A 19777-nucleotide genomic window follows, 5' to 3' on the forward strand; every position below is an offset into this window, starting at 1 on the left:
GATTTTTCTGCCCAATGTGGAGAAGCAGGGGCCCACGACTTTTGGAAACTACGGTTATTTGCCAGCTCTCTCACCAAGGTGGCGTTCACATGGTACTCTCACTTATCGCCCAACTCGATCGATACGTGGAAAGACCTGGAAATAAAATTCCACGAAGAATTTTACAGAGCACCACCAGATGTTACCTTGGCCGATCTCGCAAGGATTTCGCAGCTGCCCAGCGAATCCGTCGAAAAATACATCGGCCGCTTCCGGAATTTAAGGACGAGGTGCATGACGCACATATCTGAGGGGGATTGCGTACCGATGGTCGTAAAAGGGATGAATTTCGCGATGAGGGAACATTTCGAAGGTCATCGATTTAGGGACTTGTTCGAGCTCACCAACAGGGTCACAGGTTACGAACGATTACTCCAGGAGAAGGAACAGAGGCGAGGTTCTTCGAAAGGCACCTATTACCGCGATCAGTTAGACGTGGCCGTCATCTCCGATAGTGAGGGCGATTCATCCGATGATGAGATATGTATGGCCGAATTCCTCGGAAAGAAACCAACGGAATGCGCAGCGTTAAGGAAGCCAGGATATGTGAAGAAAAATAAGATGGCGGTCATCCAAAAGGAATATTCGTTCGACTTGACGAAAGCCGACGATATATTTAACGCTTTGCTAAAAGACGGGCAAATCTCCCTATCTGAGGGTCATGTGTTGCCAACAAGCGAGGAACTGCTGGGCAAGGACTACTGCAAATTCCATAACTCATGGAGACACAACACCAATAATTGCGTGGTGTTCAGAAACGTAGTCCAGAAAGCAATAACGGAAGGGAAATTGTTGTTCCCGTCAAGAAGGGAGGCCGATGCGAAATGCGTCTCGATTAATTTGATTCGGCCCAACTTAGACCAAGTATTGGGTATCGGGAAAGTTTTAGAGAAATGGAGTGCCAAGAGACCTCGACAGAGGGTAGCGGTGAATGATGCAGTAGGGCAACGTCAAGTGACCAAACCAGTTACATCAGAGCCGATTTGCCAACATTGCCAGCACTGCCAGAAACGCCCCGAGACCAAGTACGTACGAAAATCGGTCAGAGCAAATCCAAAAACTTTTAAACCAAAGTCCCCCACCAAGGAGTGGCAACAGCACATGCCATCCGGACAGAATGGGAGGTCGGTTTTTAAAAGGGTGTTCAGGCCAACGGAGGAGACCCCTCGTATGACCAAGACACAAAAGAGACGGATGCAGAGAATGCGACAGGAGTCACGACTGATCGCCGCAGGACCAGAATCGGAACCAGGGAGCCGAGTCCCAGTTAAAAATCGTTTGACCGATGCTGCACCTCCTTCCGGGACGAAAAGACCGATTCAAGAAAGACTGGGGGCACCTGAAGAAGATTTGGACGCAGACCAAGGCAGACATAGTCGGTCCGAAACCGAGCCCTTTGAGACACCGAAGCGAAAGCTAAGGAGGGTTTGGGTGGAAAAGAAACGACATCAGGATAATGGCTTACCTTCTCATACGCACGCAAGAAATGAAAAATCGCCCACCAGGGACGTGCGATCTTTCAGGGACGTAGTCCTGAGTCACGCAGACGGCCAGTTGAAGGCCTGGGTGCCCGTGAAAAAAGAGTTGGTCGTTGTTCACCAAGACGGGCAGCTGAAAGCATGGATTCCTAAAAATGATAACCGAAAAGAGGTCCAAGTAGTTACTCTTCCGGATTCATTTAGGAATAAGCCGGGGCAGAAGTCGATTTTAGACGGGGATGTTATAATCCCAGACGAGAATAGTGTGGATGCGTCGGCAGTTGTGTCTCTAAGCAAACCACCAGCACGAATGACAAGGCACATAAGGCCGTTGTACATCAAAGCCGAAGTAAATGGCGTCGCCATTGGAAGGGTTCTAATCGACAACGGCGCGGGAGTAAACATCTTGCCTTCCCGGATGCTTAAGAAGTTCGGTATCGAACGCACCCAGCTGGAGACCACCGACGTTTATATGACAGACTTCGCCGGAGGCGAGACCCCCGCCGAAGGGTACATCACCCTTAAGATAAAGGTGGGCCGAGTAGAGACCGAAGAAGGTTTCTTCGTTGTTAATGCCAGGAGTAATTACAATGTGCTACTCGGCCGAGACTGGATCCATTCCAATATGTGCATCCCATCAACCATGCATCAGATGCTGATACTATGGCGAGAGGCTGGAGAGGCCGAGATAGTGCAGGGTGATCCGAGCCCTTTCGGCGAGGATAGCAACGTTCTAGAAGCCATGATGTATGACGAGCAAGTAAGGAACATCCAATCTCTAAGTCATCGAGATATCAAAAGTCCCAGGATCCTTATCAACGCGGATCGGCCTGCAGACGTTACCCTCGGGGGCAACGGCCGATCTACGATCTTGCAACATTCTGATGGATAGACGACATACAGAGTTGCGAAGAAAGGTTCTTGACTTAGCACTCAGTTTCGGGGTGTTATCCGCGGAATGCATATACGAGGATCAAGATCAAGACCCAACTGGTACCTTGAGAATAGAAGATCTCAAAATAGCCACCGGAAAATTGGGGGACGATCCAGCCCAGGTTCAAGATACGCTCTTGGAAGTTAATTTAGGCTCGGAATCGTCACCAAAACCGATATTCATCAGCGCAAACCTCGGCGCCACGTTTAGAGACGAGCTGATTGCGCTACTTCGGGAATATAAGGATTGTTTCGCTTGGTCGTATGCAGACATGCCGGGTCTCGACAAATCAATCGCCGAACATAAGTTGCCTCTGAAAGAGGGCTTCCGACCATTCAGGCAGCCTCCTAGACGAATGTCAAAAGAGGTCGAGGAGTTGATCAGAGAAGAGATCAATCGGCTTAAAGAGGCGCACTTCATACGGGAGGCTAAATACACAGAATGGTTATCCAACATAGTGCCCGTCATGAAAAAGAACGGCAAGCTGCGAGTATGCGTCGACTTCCGGAATTTGAACCTAGCGACACCCAAAGACGAATATCCGATGCCGGTAGCTGATATGCTGATTGACGGTGCTGCCGGACACAACATCCTTAGTTTTCTAGACGCTCATTCTGGATATAATCAAGTGCCGATTCACGAAGCTGATATCTCAAAAACCGCTTTTCGATGCCCAGGGCCGATTGGTGCTTATGAATGGATTGTGATGCCCTTTGGTTTGAAGAACGCCGGAGCAACTTACCAACGGACCATGAACAAAATGTTCGAAGGTTTAGCATGTCTGGAGGTGTATATCGATGACGTTGTCGTAAAATCGCCGAGCGACGCGGCTCACCTGGCCGATCTGAAACAGGGCTTTGAGCGGATCCGAAGCAACGGTTTGAAGATGAATCCATTAAAATGCGCTTTTGGTGTATCGGCAGGAAATTTCTTGGGTTTCTTGGTTCACCAGCGGGGGGTAGAGGTAGACAAAAAATAAAGCAAAAGCGATAATCAATGCTGAACCACCAAAAACCAAGAAACAGCTACAGCGGTTGGTCGGACAGATAAACTTCCTAAGGCGCTTCATTTCAAACACAGCAGGCCGATTACGCAGTTGGAGCGTATTGTTGAAGGGGAATGATAATGAGAAGTTTGTATGGACCCCTGAACAACAACAAGTGTTTGACGAGCTGAAAGCATACTTAGTAAAACCGCCGATTATGATGCCGCCAAAGCCAAATCAGCCTTTGTTACTGTATATATCGGCAGCTCCCCAATCTTTAGGATGTATGCTTGCACAGGAAGACCAAGGCGTGGAAAGATCGGTCTACTATCTCAGTAGAGTCTTGACCGATACTGAAACACGATACTCGGACATCGAGAAACTGTGCCTTTGCTTATATTTCACTTGCTGCAAGTTGAGATATTACATGTTGCCAGTGGTGGTTTATGTCCTAGCACAAACCGACGTCATAAAATACATTCTATCCCGACCGTATCTTAGGAATCGGATGGGAAAGTGGGCGGTGGCAATGTCAGAATTCACGCTCGTGTATGTGCCTCAGAAAGCAGTTAAGGGACAAGTCCTGGCCGATTTTCTGTCGGATCACCCAGGAGTCAACATAAAAGAGGGAATCGGCTGCATGGAACTACATCCTTGGAAATTGTGGTTTGACGGATCAAGAACAGGAAAGGGTGCCGGAGCAGGAATCGTCATTATCTCGCCCTCGGGGGCACGGTTTACAATGTCTTGTTCTTTGGCATTCAAGTGTACCAACAACCAAGCCGAGTACGAAGCTCTCATTTTAGGCTTAGAAATCTTGATGGAGCTGGGGGCAAAATCGATCCAAGTCTGGGGTGATTCGCTGCTTGTGATAAAACAAGTCTCCGGAGAATACAAGTGCGAGTCGGAACTTTTGATCCGATACTGCAACAAGGCTAAGCATCTTATTGGCGGTTTCTCGGATACATGGTTAGAATACACGGAGAGAAGCGACAATATGGAGGCAAATGATCTCGCCCAACACGGTAATGGTTACAAACCTTGTTACGAGTATGAGGCGATCCGGCGAGATACGCCAAACTTGGTAACAGGAGACGATGCGGTGTACAAAGCAATCCATTCCGTGTACCAGTTGGATTTTTCGACAGATTGGAGGAAAGAGATAACTAAATGGTTTGAATCGCCAGATATGTCCAACAGAAGGTTACGAACTCTGGCTTTCAACTATATAGTTCTAGCCGATGAATTGTACAAAAAAGGGAGCGACGGTTTGCTATTTAGATGCATCGGCCCGAAAGAGGCAATGTTGGTCATGGCCGAAGTACACGAGGGAATCGCCGGTGCACATCAGGCTGGTCCGAGAATGCGATGGCTGATCCATAAATACGGGTTTTATTGGCCTAAAATGGAGCAAGATTGTATCCGATACTCCCAAGGATGTGAGGCATGCCAAAAGTGCGGTCCTGTTCAGCACGTTCCTGCCGAGATGCTACACTCGATAGTTAAGCCTTGGCCATTCCGAGGATGGGCTGTTGATTTAATTGGCAAAATATACCCGTCATCGTCAAAAGGACACACGTTTGTGATTGTCGCGACCGATTACTACTCTAAATGGGTTGAAGCCATACCTTTGAAATCACCGAGCCAAGAATCGGTCATAAAGTTTTTCAGAGAATACATTATCCTGAGGCATGGGTTACCAGAAACTATTACTACGGACCAGGGAACTATGTTCACTGGAAGTGAGATAACCGATTATGCCAAGGAGATGGGCTTCAAGTTGATACGTTCCACCCCGTACTACGCACAAGCAAATGGCCAAGCCGAGGCGACTAACAAGGCGATTAAGGGCGTCATTCAGAAGATGATAGAAGACAACCCAAAACAATGGCATCAGTTATTAACTGAAGCTGTTTGGGCAAACCGCACAAGTCAAAAATCGGCAACGGGCACTACACCTTTCAAACTTGTGTATGGGCACGATGCGATGCTACCTATGGAGTTGACGGTAGCGTCTACGAGGCGAAAGATGCAGCACGTCTTGACGAAGGCCGACTATCATGATAAAATGGTTCTTGAAGCTTTGGACTTAGACGAGGAGCGATTATTGGCACTCGACCACTTAGAAGCTCAGAAGAGAAGAGTAGAACGAGTTTACAACAAACGTGTCAAAAGTAAGAGTTTCCAAATAGACCAGCTCGTTTGGAAAGTCATTTTGCCCATTGGAGCAAAAAAGGAAGGACTAGGAAAATGGTCTCCGAACTGGGAAGGACCATACAAAGTTGTCCGAATATTGGGTAACGGTGCATATATACTCGCTGACATAGATGGTCGAGTCCATGACCGATCCATTAACGCACAGTATTTGAAGAAGTACGTCCCGAGCTGCTGGGAAGGAATTGACAGACGCATCTTCGAGAAGTGAGATAGGTAATTTTCACGAAATCGGACTCTTGACCGATGGGTTGACGGTACAGAATTGATAATCGGAAGCAGAGCCGATTCACATTATTTAGGCTTACCTTGTAATTTGTACTTGCATTAGACATATATGAACTTCGGAACACCAGCCGATTTTATTTTGTCAATTAGTACTGGCACCTTTGTGGGTAACAATCGGAAATATAGCCGATTAGAATATATAAATTTGCCAATCATTAGTGTTGGGATCGTGTAATTTATACTTGCATCGAATAAAATTTCGGAAACTACAGCCGATTTTCCTCAAACCGATACCTGTTTGAAGTATGGTCAATCGGAATGCTAGCCGATTATCGTTACACTTAAAAATAGTATGACCAATCGGAACGATAGCCGATTATTGTACTTACGAGAATAAAATGTGCTGATAATATGTGCGATTCGGAACAAAATAAATATGACCAAAATACGTTAAGTTTCGGAAATAAAACCGATTTAAAAATGCCCATTAAAGAAAAATGTCTCAACGAAATACACACACGATTCCAAAAATATGGAAAATTGTTCAGGAGTTACAAAATTAGCCAAAATGGCTGAACAAATCGCCCATGGTGCTGCGAATCTCAGAAAGCTTTTTGACAGCTTCCGAATACCTTTTTTCAGCACTCGCCAATTTCTTCTTCAGCTGATTACGGCGATCCTTCAGGTCAGCACCTTGAGAGATGAAGTCATCAAGTTGTTGCTCTAAAGGGGCAGCGATGTCCTCTTCAGCTTTGAGCTCCCCTTGAAGCGCCTCAATCTTAGACTTCAGCTCATCCATCTTGGAAGTGTGAGGAGCGAGTTGGTCTGAGGTCTTCTTCGCCTTTGACCTGAGGGAACCAAATTCATCATCAAGCTTACGCTTGGTCTCCAGCGATTGCTCATAAGAAGATCTGGCGGGAGCAGCCTCGGCATAGGTCTTGGTCAAGTTTGGAAGATCCTTGACGACATTGGCGATGGTTTCCTTCGCTCTCTTGGTGACCTTACTCTCATCCTTCACCAAGAGAAGCGCTTCCAGGGACGCCTTCAGGGACTTCGCCTCATCTTCATCGCCCAACAGTTGCACTCCTTTTTCCTTCATCGCAGCCAGATTGTTGAGGTGCACATCCACATCGGCTTCAGAACCACCAGTCTCGGACTCCTCTGAACTAGAAGAACTCTCGGTAGAGCCTTCAGCATCACTCTCCGAGTCAGAATCAAAAGCCAGGAGTTTCGTCTGCCGAAGAGAGAATTAGTACATGTCGTTATTACACTTAAACGAATGTGGTAAAAGGGAAAAATACCTTCAAAGCTTCGGTACGAGTCATATCTGGCTTTGAGCTGGAAGGGCGAGAAACTGAGACGGTTACCGTCGCCGAAGTAGAAGCAGGCGATACCAGAGGAGCAGAGCGGTCAGCCGAACTTCCACTCATTTTGATGGAAATCTTGGTGGTATTGGCTTTCTTGGAAGTATCGGCCTTTGTTGGTTTCGGAGCAGAGACCTCTGTCTTTTTCGGCAGTTTGGTGCTGACCGATTTCATTTCTTGATTGGCGGCCGATTTTGTTATAACAGGTTTCTTTCCAGCTCTCTTCCTCTTCAGAGGTTGTTCATCTTCTTCTTCCTCCTCATCCATGAAGATCGCCCCGTCTATCTCCGCCTCTACTTCTGCGATATAGAAAGGCGATTTTAAGATAAAATTATATTGAAGTAGCAGTTGTAAGTTTTTCTAGTGCTTACCTGCGGGAATCTTCAGTTCCTCAACAAGAGAGGCGATGTCCTTACAGTTACCTGGCACAAAATAACCAGTAAATGTTACCTTGTTAGGGCGAGACTTTGGCTTTTTATCGGCTAACATATATTCAGAGTCTGTGACTAAGGGTGCTTTATATGAGAAGGAAGGGCGAATATACTGTTGGAAGATGGGGTAAGGACGATGCCGATATTTTTTCTCCCATACTTTCCTCCATTTGAGTATGTATTTTCGCCAAGCTTCTCTTCTATGGTTTTCCATTTTTAAACTAAGAAGGGGGCGATTGTTGGGTTCGTATTTGAATTTGTAAAAGCGTTCAAATTTAATAAGTTCAAGGCGATGCTCGTAGTTACCTTTCCTTTTCTTCGGCTGCGGAACCTGTAAAAGAAAAACATCGGCGTGAGTACGTTTTCGCTCAGGCAACTGAAAAATATTCAACTTAAGGATATCCTCTGCCGATAGTCCGAAATTGATGCCGATCACGATTTCCCACCACTCTTCGAACTCATGTGTAGAGGATGGGTTTCCGTCTGGTATAGGTAGCTCGTCGGGCGATGGCAAATAACCCTCGTGGAGTTGCCCAAGGAATGCTATGTGACGCGATGTGGGCAGTGCGGGGCGATCAGAACCATATTCGTTGCGGTCTATCAGAAAAGGGCAGGGAATCGCCTGTGTGTAGCCGAACTGTCTTGATAGATAATTGGGGCAGTAAGCCTCTGACCCACTGTGTTTGAAGCTATTGCCGATCATGAGGTTGCGGCTGATCAGTGAATTGCTCCAGTTGTCCCACCACTTAGAGTGGAGTTCTTCGTCTATATCAGAGTCTTCGGTTATTTCCCAGCCATAAGATATCCACTTGGGAGGATATTTGATGTTTAGAACAGGGCACCATGGATTTGGCGATTGCTCACGAGTCTCTAGGAAGTAGCCGATTACTTCTTTGAGGTGCGGTAAGATTGCAACTCCTTGGAATACTGTATAACCGAAGCATTCGTCTGAGGTTCGTTCTGGGAGTCTGACGATGTCAGGAAAGTACATGAACATCCACGCTTGGATTATCCACATCGGCCCGCTAGGACAGCGATGAGTCTTTACCTTGGCGTTTTTGATCATGCTATGGAGACATCTGTAGACTGATCCAAGAATGAACTCTCCCATGTTCAGGGGATGACCTTCGGCTAGGGCAACGGCGATACGGAGGCATTCTTGCGTGACTCTGAAAGAAGCTGGGCAAATGATGAATTTGGCGAGGAAATATGCCAGGAAGGCGATGTGTTCGTTGGCGGTTGGAGGTTGATTGTTTTGACCGATGTTTTTGTCCAAGAAATGTTTGAAGCTTTTGGCAGATTTTTCAGGACCTAGTTGAAGATTTGGGGATGTCTGGCAATTGAGAGGCGATATTCTAATGCCAGTGATATTTACATTGAACATAAACGCCAGGTCTAACAAAGTTATGGACATCGGTCCTCGCCGGAAGCAGAAAGTGTTGGTGGTATCGGACCAGAAGAGTGAAGCTCCGAAGCAGTAGTGCTTGGCGATTGGAAAGGTGTTTTGGCTGATTCCAATAAGGTCATACAGACCTATTGCTTTCCAAACATCGCCATAGTAACCATGGAGTCGCAAGATCCAATTCTTGTAATCGGCGTTGGTACTGGGCCAGTTTCTGAAGGTTTCCCCGGTCCACACAGACGAATAGTGGAGTTCAGAGAAGCGAGGGGGAGCATGATCTGGAAAGGGGACGGCGGTTTCACAGAGTTCTGAAGGAGTGGTGAGAATCGGACCTACGGAGTATCGGCTATCTTCTAATTCTGTAATTACCTCAAATGCAGTCGATGGAGCGGTAGAGCGAACTACGGCGAGTTTCTCAGTTGCTTGAAGAGCGGCTTGTTCTTGTTGAGCCATGATGATGGGACGATCTGAGTTGAAGAGTAGGCGATTAGGGTCTAAAGAATCGGCTAGGAGTCCACGGATTTGAGAGAGTTTCGGGAGTCAAAGATTCAGGTAAATCCGAAAAAGGAAAGTGAAAGATATTTTATACCTTGGAAGAAAAGGGCGGTTACTTGAAAAGTTTTACCACATGGGCCGAAATAGTGACAGCGCAGCCCACTTTGGTATTGAGGCCGACAATAACAAGCCCAAAGTTTAAACCTTAGGCTTGTTGGGGGCATTGTTTGCACCGGCCCAGTGGAATCAATATAAAGCTGGGTGGCATTTTGGCCCATGACCAGAAAAGGTGTTTTGAATGGGCTCATTAAGGGATTTTAGCCCAACAGGAGCTATATTTATTTTTAGCCTTTTAATTAGTTTTTCTTCATTAAATAAGAGATAGAATCTCATTAGAATTAGGATTCTTTATTAGGGTTTGTTCCCTATAAATAGTCAGTAGTATTGTATTATTTTCGGGATCAACACATCATTAATCAAAAACCAAAGCTCAGGCTTTTTATCCCAATCTCCGGATTGAATCTTAGTTTAGGAGTAGAATTGACATTAATCTCGCTTGGATCTCAGGATTCCCAGATTAATACTTTTAGTTTAAATCGAACGACGGCGACGTCATTCACAATTTGAACAACGTCACTTGAATTCGAGTTACGTCACTTGAATTAGGGTTACGTCATTCAAATCCTGTTTACCTCATCTAGAATCATACCGGTTAAAGCATCAGTACCTAAAGTTACCCATTAATAAATTCAAAGGTTTGAGCAAGGTGAAAATCTAGCGAACAATAGTATAAATAGATAGGATGTATTGTTAATTCTTTAAGTTTTGTAATTCTGCAAACTTCAGTCAAAGCTCCATTGCTCTGTCAATTTTTTGATATGAACTCGTATAAATTATACTCCCTCCGTCCCGTAAAGATAGAAAAAGTACCACCTTTTTTTGTCCCATAAAAATAGAAAAAGTGGAATTAGTTAAGTCAAAAATTATCAAAATACCCCTACATGTTTATCATAAAACATTAAATGCATATTTTGAAAAGATAAATAAATGAATTGTAAGTGCTATAATTAGTAAAGTGGCTTTGGAAAATGTACATAACTAATTGATTACAAAGGATAATTTAGACAAATTATCACAAGTTACCTATAAATAACTACTTTCTTAATTCTTGTGAAATGGGTGCTTTTTCTATCTTTATGGGACGGAGGTAGTAGTTAATAATTTAGTATATAACTTTTTAAAATAAGTCTAATCAAAATTTGAGTAGAAAGAAGTGGTGTTAGATAAAAGAATACTACAATTTTTTAATATTGGCATAAGATATTAAATAAATATTTTTACATCTTCTATTCATACATTCTGAAAAATATATAGTAAACGTAATTCAGCTAAACAGAAAATTATGAATTAAAATGTCGTAATCCAATTCTTGATTAAGATTGAGATGACCTCTTCTTCAAAGCAAAAATGATACCGAAAACTTATAAAATATCGACTTAATTACTTAAAAACCACTCACCTTGAACTTTTTTTTCGTTTATACCCTGACCTAGGAAAAAATTTAAAATAGTTCTTCATTTTTAACCTAAACTAATTAGAGTTTAATTAGAAATGAATTTTTCTCTAAATGAAGGACTATTTTAAACTTTTTTTTAAATGAAAAGAGGTTAATTTAGTGTCGCGGGTTATAGGTGAAATATAAACACATACGTCAGGGTATAAATGAAATTTTTTCTAGGTCAGGGTATAAACGAAAAAAAATTTAAGCTGGGTGGTTTTTAAGTAATTAAGCCTAAAATATCAGACCAAGTAGTGTTCATTTTACCTGAATTTGACAAAAAAATCAATTAATGCTAAATTTATGGTTTTTTAAAAAAAAAACACCATAAACTTGATATTTTTGCTCATTTTACTCTCTGAAATGAGTTGTCAACAAATGATTAGCATATTATATACAAACCGGAGCGGAGATGATGTAACGTAATTTTATTGATCAATTTGAATATGAAAGGATAAAACGAGACAAACCGTCAAATCCAACGCTTTGTTTTCCAAAGCTACGAGCTTAGCCTTAATCGATCTTTTGTGTCAAGTTGAGGGGCAAAATAAACCTTTGTTATCAACGGACCCTTCAGCAAACTGACTAAACGGCATCGTATTACAAACAGCAGTTGGAGATTTGTTTCACAATTTTCAGATTGAAAACCCTATTTTTTTTCATTAAAATAAAAAGACGATTACAATGGCATACACTTTAAAGTTACTTAATCAGACAGTTAAGTTACCGTTATCTTCAGTTGATTATTTGTACTGTTCTTCGTCAATCTGTAAAACCCGATTAGGTAAATCTCATTTCCAATTTTTATGATTAAGTTCGTATCATTACCATTATTATGTGTTAATTAATTATTAAACCGTGCAGTAAATGGTAAATATGAGCTTACAAGAACACTGATAAAGCAGCTTAAACCTACAATGGCGATGCACTGTCCATTCTCAAAATTACTGCACTCAGAAAGTATCCGTAATATACTAAAGTTATCAGGTTTTTTATTTACCTGCTTTATGTTACATGTATGAATTGAGTTCTAGTAGCTATAATATTTCCAGTGACGGGAATTGACTGAATAAAAGTCTATTGAATTTGATTTTTTTTTGTTTAAATTTTTTAATTTCTGCAAAATGAAAATAAAAATGAGGTTAATTGAGTTTTTGTACATGAATGATTAATTTTTTCGATTTGCAGGAAGGACATTGAGTTTCAGACGATTACTAGGTGTGTCATTTGTTATAGGATCCGTAGGCTCTTATAATCAGGTTGCATATGCAATGGAGGGTGAGCAATTTGCATCCGGTTGATGCCTGTGTTACGTGTTATTTATAGAAGAGGCGGATTACATTCTAAATAAGTGTCGAATTTTGTGTTTGTAGGGCAAGATATATTGGTGGATGATAGAGATTATTCGGTTGGCTTAACAAATGTGGAAAAATATTGTCCTTTGATTTGGATATTTGTCAAAAAATTATGGCTTCCTGCTTTTTTCTTGCTCACTGTTCTCACGAATTGGAATCATCCTATTATGCTCCTTACTAAAGCTCTCCTTTTTCTGTTTACCACCAAGCCTAGCCCTTTATCAGTTTATGTATTTGTTGAACAGGTGAGTTGGCATTTCTACGAATTATAAATTTATAATTATGTCTACATAATTGTTCTGGTTGCTTTCATGAACTAGTATAAGCATGAAAACATTGACGAAACAGAGAAACATTTTAGGAGTTAATTATTTGGCCTTTCTCTGACATGAGGAGAACTAAAAGTTAAAATACACAAGTATTGCCTCTTGTTCTAGATTTTGATGTCATCAGATTCCTATTTAGCTGCGAACTTTGAAAGAAAAGAGGTGCTCCCCATTGAAGTCGTTTCACTACAGTGGCCACTCGTATTATGACTAATTCTCTTATTTTATGATTGTGTCACTCATGATGTTATTCTGTTTGTCTGATCAAACTATCTATACATAAGCTGGCGACTTGAAATGATGTTGACCTCAAGTTTTACTATTACAGTTGTGCCAGCGATCCATGCGTGAAAAACCATACTTGTGCTTGATAAAGGTATGTTCCTGCTGCTAATTATTTTTCCGGTTTATTTTTATGGTGCCTGTACTACTTGTTGGGAAAAGGGTGCGGAGAGGACTTTTTAAGGAATGAAAGTTGAATTTTGTTTTTCTCTCTTTTATGGGAGAAAAAATGGCGCATAAAACCTGCAAAATAATGTCTCCAAATACACAGAAAGAAAAGAAAATTAGTTAAATTATTTGTATGTCTCATTGTCTCTCTAAGAACTTTTCCAATTGCAAATAAAGAATGAAGAAATGATGTATGAAACTGTATTTAGTATAAATTATTTTATCTCAATTTCTATTCCTTTTCCTTTCGTCTTGCATCTAAACAACATAACAGAAATTGTATTTCTTTTATCACCATTCTATTATTCTCTTATGTCCTTTCTTTCTGCTCTTACCTTTTTCCAATAAATATGATGGTGATTAGGCGAAACTTTTCTCTTGTTGCACATAATTTTTTTTGTTGGCTGCATGCCGAAGTCCTTGTACTTTTTGGAAGCCCTTTTTCTTTTGGCTGGTTTTATTGGCAATTCTAACTAACTTGGACATCAACAAGGCACTGCAGTTTAACTTCTTTCAAGGGAAGAGCTCAATGTAGTTTTTCCTGGCCTGCATAAATTATACAACATAATTAGGAGGTATCCTATTTGTTGTTCAAGGGTAATCTTGACGGTAAATGAACTTCTTAGACCTTCTTCATTTAATGAAGGGATGCAATTTTCACTTGTTCCATATAGATTAGGCCTTTGCCGTCTGCAAGAGATGTGCATGGTTATCCCAAAATTGGAATAAAATAATGTCACAAGTACCTTATCTTTGATAAGGACCGACTCCACATTCTTTATACTTTTATCTTAGATTTGCTTTGCGTTATGAAAGCAGTGTTAACTAGAATTATTTATACATATTTTAATTGATTAGATATCTTTTGCTATGCAGTCATTATATGCCAACAAAGTGGAAGTTGAAGACTTCAAACTTTTCTGCCTTGCCACAGTTGAAGTAAAAGACCAGAAGGTTACTTTAATAGGTGTTCTCGGAGGTTGGTGGACTTTGCCATTGTCATGGAGACATATGTCTGTGTTTTGGGACGGTGCTCTTCATTGAGAAAGGAAGAGGTAGATTTAACTATTTTTCATGATAATTTGCGTTTAATCTTAGAAAAGAATGAATGAGATACATCGACATATAGGAATTTCCTTTAGAGCAAATATATGAAACCCATGATCCTGAAATCTTGTTTGTTTGTCTGCAAGTGCATAATAGAGTTTGTCAACTTTCTTCAGGTTTCTAATTTTATTTTTTCTGGACAAAAAATTAATACACTGAGATCCCAGTTTTCCATCTGACACGACGGAACAACTTTTATGTCCGGTAGGTTATCACATTGTTTATCGGGCTGAGGTAGATGTTCTTTTGTCTTGAATTTGGGATAAATAATGTTACTGACTTGCAGCCATTTACTCTTCACGAGTCTCCCTCAATTCCTTGAAAACTTACAAGTCGGAGTAGAGAATAAGTGATATTAGTCGATGCGTCTTGTTGAAATTTCATGCTCCAGCAATTCATTTCTTTCCGAGTCTTGTACCAGCAAGTGGTAATCTCCGTCATCTTCGACGGCTGAAATGGTATAGGCAGAGGGACCGCAGAACATACCGCCAGATTGAGGGAAGTAGATTAAGGTGACAGGAAGAGTGCATAGAATCATCATAACTCCCATCAGAGAAATACTTGTTTGCTTTGAGAATCTTGAGCCTGAAAATAATAGTAACTGAGTCACTACTGCCCCCACAGTTCCTCCACTCCCAGTCATTCCTGAGATTACTCCAAGCGACCTGCAATCACATATTTATGTGTAATTGTCATTAAACCTTCAAACCGAGTGTCTTGATAATCCTATTTAATTCAAAGAAAATGTTTTAATCTTTATTATTTCAAGATAAATGTTATTTTAAAATAGTTTAGAGTAATTTGTAAATTAGTTGGATTTGAATATTTGCTCTACTAGAAAGGAACCATTGAACCACTTGTTTTTTGTGCTTTTATACCAATGTTGATAACTATATAAGGAAAAAGTGGTAGAGCATGATGCACAAGTGTGGCCAAGTTTAAGCTAAACTAACTTACCAGGCCAAGTTTGGATTTGCATGCGAAGACAGGACAAGGGACTTGGATTATTTATTGGCTACATTCTCTACATGCTTGACAACTCTAAGCTATGATGCTTTAATTCTACTGCACTTTAATGTTAGCTTCGCCAATCTCTTCAACAATTGGGGTGTTTAAACCAGTGATTAAAAACCTGGACCGGACCCGACCGGTTGAATTGGAAACCAGTTAGTTGTGTGGACAATTTAACTTAAAAATCAAGAATCCACTCCAATTGAGTTGGACCAAATTGAACAGGTTGATCCAAACTAAACCGGTGTTTGACCCAATTGAATCGGTGATTCAACCGGTTTGACTATAAACCATGTATAAAATTTTATTTATACATGGTAAATAAAATCAAGATATTTCCCTAACTTACACTAGCTAATACCTTTTAATATATCCTATTACCATGTTAAGCTTACTCCTTAATACTATGGTTAAACTAAACTATATTAAACAAAAAAAATGTAGATTTTGAATTATACCTTTTGGAAACGAAAGGAACCACACCAAACGTGAGGCCAGAAGCAGCTTGAACAAACACAGAAAACAAACACATAACTGCCACAGATCTCCACAGCGAGTTAACTCGTCCCAGCACCACACACAGCAACCCCGCCATTGTTTGCACTAGCCACAGCCCCCATAATCTCCCTCTTATCCCAAATCTTTTCCCCATTTTATCCGATAAAACACCACCCATTGGCCTCGAGAAGAAATTAGCCATACCAAAACATGCAGCAATCATCCCTGCAACTTCAATATTCAACCCAAATCTATCATAAAAATACCCTGCGATCATATTATCAGTCGTCAACTCCGACCCGAAACAATAACCATACGTTAGTGCCAGAATCCACCCTCTATAATCTGTTAAACCATTCAAAAGAATTCCAAGAAAATTGTCTTTTTTACGCTTCTCCGCTTGTTCTGCATGTTCTTTACTCTTATAGCCACCACCGGACGGTGAGTCTTGGCCGTAAACAAGAACCATTATGGCCATAAAAGCTTGAAATATTCCGGGAACAAGAAATGATAAACGCCATGCAGTACTGGATGATGATGATAACCAAGTATTTGAAATTAAAGAATATATTTGTGGCATAACTAACTGTGCTACGCCAGCTCCGGTATTGGCCCAACCGGCGGCGACGCCGTTAGCCAGCCCAACAACACAGCCGGAGAACATGGAGCACATCCAGAACTGGTTAGCCACGAAGTTTGCTAAGCAGAAACCAACTAGAAAACGAATGAGAATAAAAGAAGAAGCTGACGTGATAAAATATGTGGACATGATGATCGGAGCAGTGATTAAAGAAAGAGAAGCGGAGGCTATACGAGGGCCGACGAGATCGCAGAGAGGGCCCATTGCGAGGCGTGAGAAGATGGAGCCGACGAAAGAGGCGGTGGCGGCGTTGCTGATGTCGGCGTCGGAGAGGTGGAGGTCACGGCGGATGACGGGGATGAGAGGTGGGATGGAGAAGGTGGAGAAGAAGCAAGTGAAGAGAGAGAGCCATGCCAAGTGAAAGGCTATGATGTGAGGTGATGAGAAGGAGAGTGGACGGAACTGAGTTGCTTTGTTTTCATTGTCGAGTTTAATGGAGGAGATGGGCGGTTGTTTTTCTGAGTTTGTTTCCATTTTGGAAGTAGAATTGGAAATGTATTTGTAAATATAGTTTTATATAGCAGCATGTTTTGTGTTCTAGTGTTGTATTAGATATTTTTCAAAAATATTTTTTATCATTTGTTTTTATGATCATTTTTTACTTCTTCTGTCCCAAAACAATAGTCAACTTTCTTCTTTTTACATGGTTTAAAAAACACAATTAATGCTCTTAACTTTTCATAAATTTATCTTCATTTTTTCTATCATATTCTTATTAAATGTTAATATAACTTTAAGCTAATAGCAATAAATAATAAATACACTTTAAATATAAATATGGACAATAAACACTTTAAACTGTGATTTATAAAGAAAGTGTACTATTGTTTTGGGACAAAAAAATAAGGAAAATGGACTATTATTTTAGGACGGAGAGAATATTGTTTATACATACATTTATTGGAGAAATTTTTAGGTGAATTAAGTTCACCACGTAAAATTATGAATTCATTTAATACTTAACATGTGTGTGATTATTTCTGATAATACCCTGCTTGCCCATGAACTAGTTAGAAACTACCAAAGGCAACTCTTGTGCTTTAAAAATTGACCTTTAAAAAGCTTATGACACTATTGTTTGGGATTTTATTAAGGAAATTTTGATTGGGCTTAGATTTCCTAATAGGTTCATTAAGTTAGTAATGGCCTATATTAAACCTGCAATGTTTTCTATCCAAATCAATGGTGAAATATCAGGGTTTTTTTGCAGGGGTAGGGGGCTCAGGCAGGGGGATCCTATCTCCCCTTTGATTTTTGTGCTCTGTGTGGATTATCTTTCAAGATTCCTAGCTTTCAACACTAGAATAGGATCTGGGTTCAAATATCACAGTAAATATAGTGTGCTGATGATTTATTCTTATTCTGTCATTGGAAAATGTTATCCATCAAAATTCTTAAAGACACCCTGTCAAATATTTCTAGTGTTTCTGGTCTTTATCCTAATCCTCTCAAAAGCTGTGTTTATTTTGATGGTATTACTGGTGATATGAAGGTATTCTGGACTGTCTAGGGTTTCAGGAAGGAGAACTGCCTGTTAAATACTTAGGCCTTCCTTTAATTTCCTCCAAGCTGTTTAAAATGCACTATAAGGGTCTTATTAATAGAATCACTAGCAGGATTGATTCTTGGTATGCAAAGTGTCTTTCCTATGCTGGAAGACTGCAGCTTATAAATGCACTACTTCTTAGTATGCATACTTATTGGTGTACAACCTTTATGCTCCCTAAGTCTAGTCAACTGGCATGATGTTTGTACTAGAAAAAGTAATGGAGGACTAGGTATTAAAGCCATCTTCTTATGGAATGCTGCTGCAATAGCTAAAAACATTTGGAATCTTGTGTCTTTCAAGCCTTCTCTTTGGGCTACTTGGGTAATAGACAACAAACTCAAGCTGTCTAGTTTCTGGGGCATAACAAAGCCTTTAGACTGTTCTTGGAGTTGGAGGAATCTACTCAAGATTAGACCTTTAATTGCTTCTTACTTTGAGTACAAGATTGGTGATGGTAAGAAATTTTTCTTTTGGTATGACCCTTGACCAAATGGTATCTCCTTAGCTGACAGGTTTCTGAGGTTGATATAAAGCTCTCTAATGTGCCAAAGAGAACTAAAGTTTGTAATGTTTGGAAGAACAACTCTTGGAATTTACCAGACCCCCTGGATGATGCAACTCAAAATGCCTGAAACTTTGTCAAGGATAATTTCACTTTGAGGGCTGACATTGAAGATTCAGTAAAGTGGAAGTGCAATAGGAGTGGTGATTTCTCTATTGGGAGTTTGTGGAGGAATCTGGTTCCTGAGCAGGACAGAGTAATTTGGTGTAACCTGATATGGTTCCCTGGCAACATCCCAAGGCATTCTTTCATCATGTGGTTGGCATTAAAAAACAGACTCTTGACCAGAGATAAATTGAAAGCTTGGAAGGTAACAAACTCAGACTCCTATTGTTTTTGCAATGTGCATAAGGAATGTGTGGAGCACCTGTTTTTTGACTGCATTTACTCCAAAAAAGTTTGGAAAGAAGTTTTGAGGCTAATGAAACTGACCAGAAGGCCCTTGTCCTGGAGAAAAGAAGTGGATTTTTATCAGGAGAGCAAATGGGAGATCAAAAAAAGATATCTGCAGAAGAATTTTTTTTTATTGCAACAATTTACTTTCTATGGAGAGCTAGGAATGCTCTAGTGTTTAACAAGAATGTCCAGCAGATTGATGAAATAGTCCAGAATATTATGTTTTCTAGCCAAAGGCATATGTTAGTGCCTGAGCGTAGTTGTTGTTCTTGTAAAGGCAGTATGTTGCTTTTGGTGTATTCCAGTTATTCTGTAACAGCTTTGTTGTAACTTGTTTTTTTGGTCAATCACATTTCTGCTCTTTTTTGGTGATTATCAAAAAATAATATATACACAAAATATAGATAATATGTATTATATTCAAATTTAATCTGAAATAAACTTATTCTGATATTTTTTTTAATAATACAATTGGCCTGGTTTGAACAATTCGCAAATCCGACCCCCGAAAAGGTATAACCAACAGGACTAATTTCTGAAGGCAAAAGGCTCACTTTAGCCCCTGAGGTCAAACCGAAATAATTAATAAGACCCTAAGGTCGAAGGTAGCTCAATTTAGACCCCGAAGTTGTCCAAAATGGTTCACATCCCACCGAAAAATTTGACACCGTTAGTTTTCTGTCAAGTGATGACGTGGCACGTATGAAAAAAGTTCAAAAACATCCTTAACGTTTAAAATACTTGCCAATTTTTTA

General features: G+C 40.7%; 2 protein-coding genes across 6 annotated transcripts; one reads left to right on the forward strand and one right to left on the reverse strand.

Annotated features, from left to right (window-relative positions):
* Nucleotides 1-11594: 11594 nt before the first annotated feature.
* On the forward strand, nucleotides 11595-15125 carry LOC126673760 (uncharacterized). Of its 4 annotated transcripts, XR_008790340.1 has the most exons (8): nucleotides 11595-11912; nucleotides 11993-12115; nucleotides 12317-12406; nucleotides 12502-12728; nucleotides 13138-13185; nucleotides 14136-14314; nucleotides 14483-14570; nucleotides 14653-15125. XR_008790340.1 is itself a non-coding variant. In XM_050368016.2 (7 exons), exons 1-6 carry the CDS (start codon nucleotides 11813-11815, stop codon nucleotides 14301-14303), a joined length of 756 nt encoding a protein of 251 aa, XP_050223973.1. In that variant the 5' UTR covers nucleotides 11595-11812; the 3' UTR covers nucleotides 14304-14314; nucleotides 14483-15125. The 4 variants fall into 4 exon arrangements, 2 of the variants coding, with proteins under 2 accessions (XP_050223973.1, XP_050223972.1); XR_007639362.2 differs by having other exon boundaries at nucleotides 14136-14570; XM_050368016.2 differs by having other exon boundaries at nucleotides 14483-15125.
* On the reverse strand, nucleotides 14384-17045 carry LOC126673759 (high affinity nitrate transporter 2.7). Of its 2 annotated transcripts, XR_008790339.1 has the most exons (3): nucleotides 15836-17045; nucleotides 15324-15498; nucleotides 14940-15031 (listed from the first exon to the last, which is right to left on the reverse strand). XR_008790339.1 is itself a non-coding variant. In XM_050368013.2 (2 exons), the coding sequence occupies exons 1-2, from the start codon at nucleotides 16987-16989 to the stop codon at nucleotides 14722-14724; spliced, it is 1464 nt and encodes a 487-aa protein (XP_050223970.1). In that variant the 5' UTR covers nucleotides 16990-17044; the 3' UTR covers nucleotides 14384-14721. The 2 variants fall into 2 exon arrangements, 1 of the variants encoding a protein (XP_050223970.1); XM_050368013.2 differs by lacking the exon at nucleotides 15324-15498 and having other exon boundaries at nucleotides 14384-15031; nucleotides 15836-17044.
* Nucleotides 17046-19777: the final 2732 nt, after the last annotated feature.

This window comes from Mercurialis annua, linkage group LG3 (assembly GCF_937616625.2).
Source record: "Mercurialis annua linkage group LG3, ddMerAnnu1.2, whole genome shotgun sequence".
Classification (NCBI taxonomy): Eukaryota; Viridiplantae; Streptophyta; class Magnoliopsida; order Malpighiales; family Euphorbiaceae; genus Mercurialis; species Mercurialis annua.

What these genes read in the sequence shown, in the direction of transcription:
- LOC126673760 (XM_050368015.2), top strand. Translation starts at nt 11,813, where the DNA reads ATGGCATACACTTTAAAGTTACTTAATCAGACAGTTAAGTTACCGTTA. An exon ending in AATCTGTAAAACCCGATTAG is followed by an intron (nt 11,913 to 11,992) that starts GTAAATCTCATT and finishes TAAACCGTGCAG; the next exon opens with TAAATGGTAAATATGAGCTT. An exon ending in TTTATGTATTTGTTGAACAG is followed by an intron (nt 12,729 to 13,137) that starts GTGAGTTGGCAT and finishes TTACTATTACAG; the next exon opens with TTGTGCCAGCGATCCATGCG.
- LOC126673759 (XM_050368013.2), bottom strand. Translation starts at nt 16,989, where the DNA reads ATGGAAACAAACTCAGAAAAACAACCGCCCATCTCCTCCATTAAACTC. An exon ending in GTTCCTTTCGTTTCCAAAAG is followed by an intron (nt 15,032 to 15,835) that starts GTATAATTCAAA and finishes ATGTGATTGCAG; the next exon opens with GTCGCTTGGAGTAATCTCAG.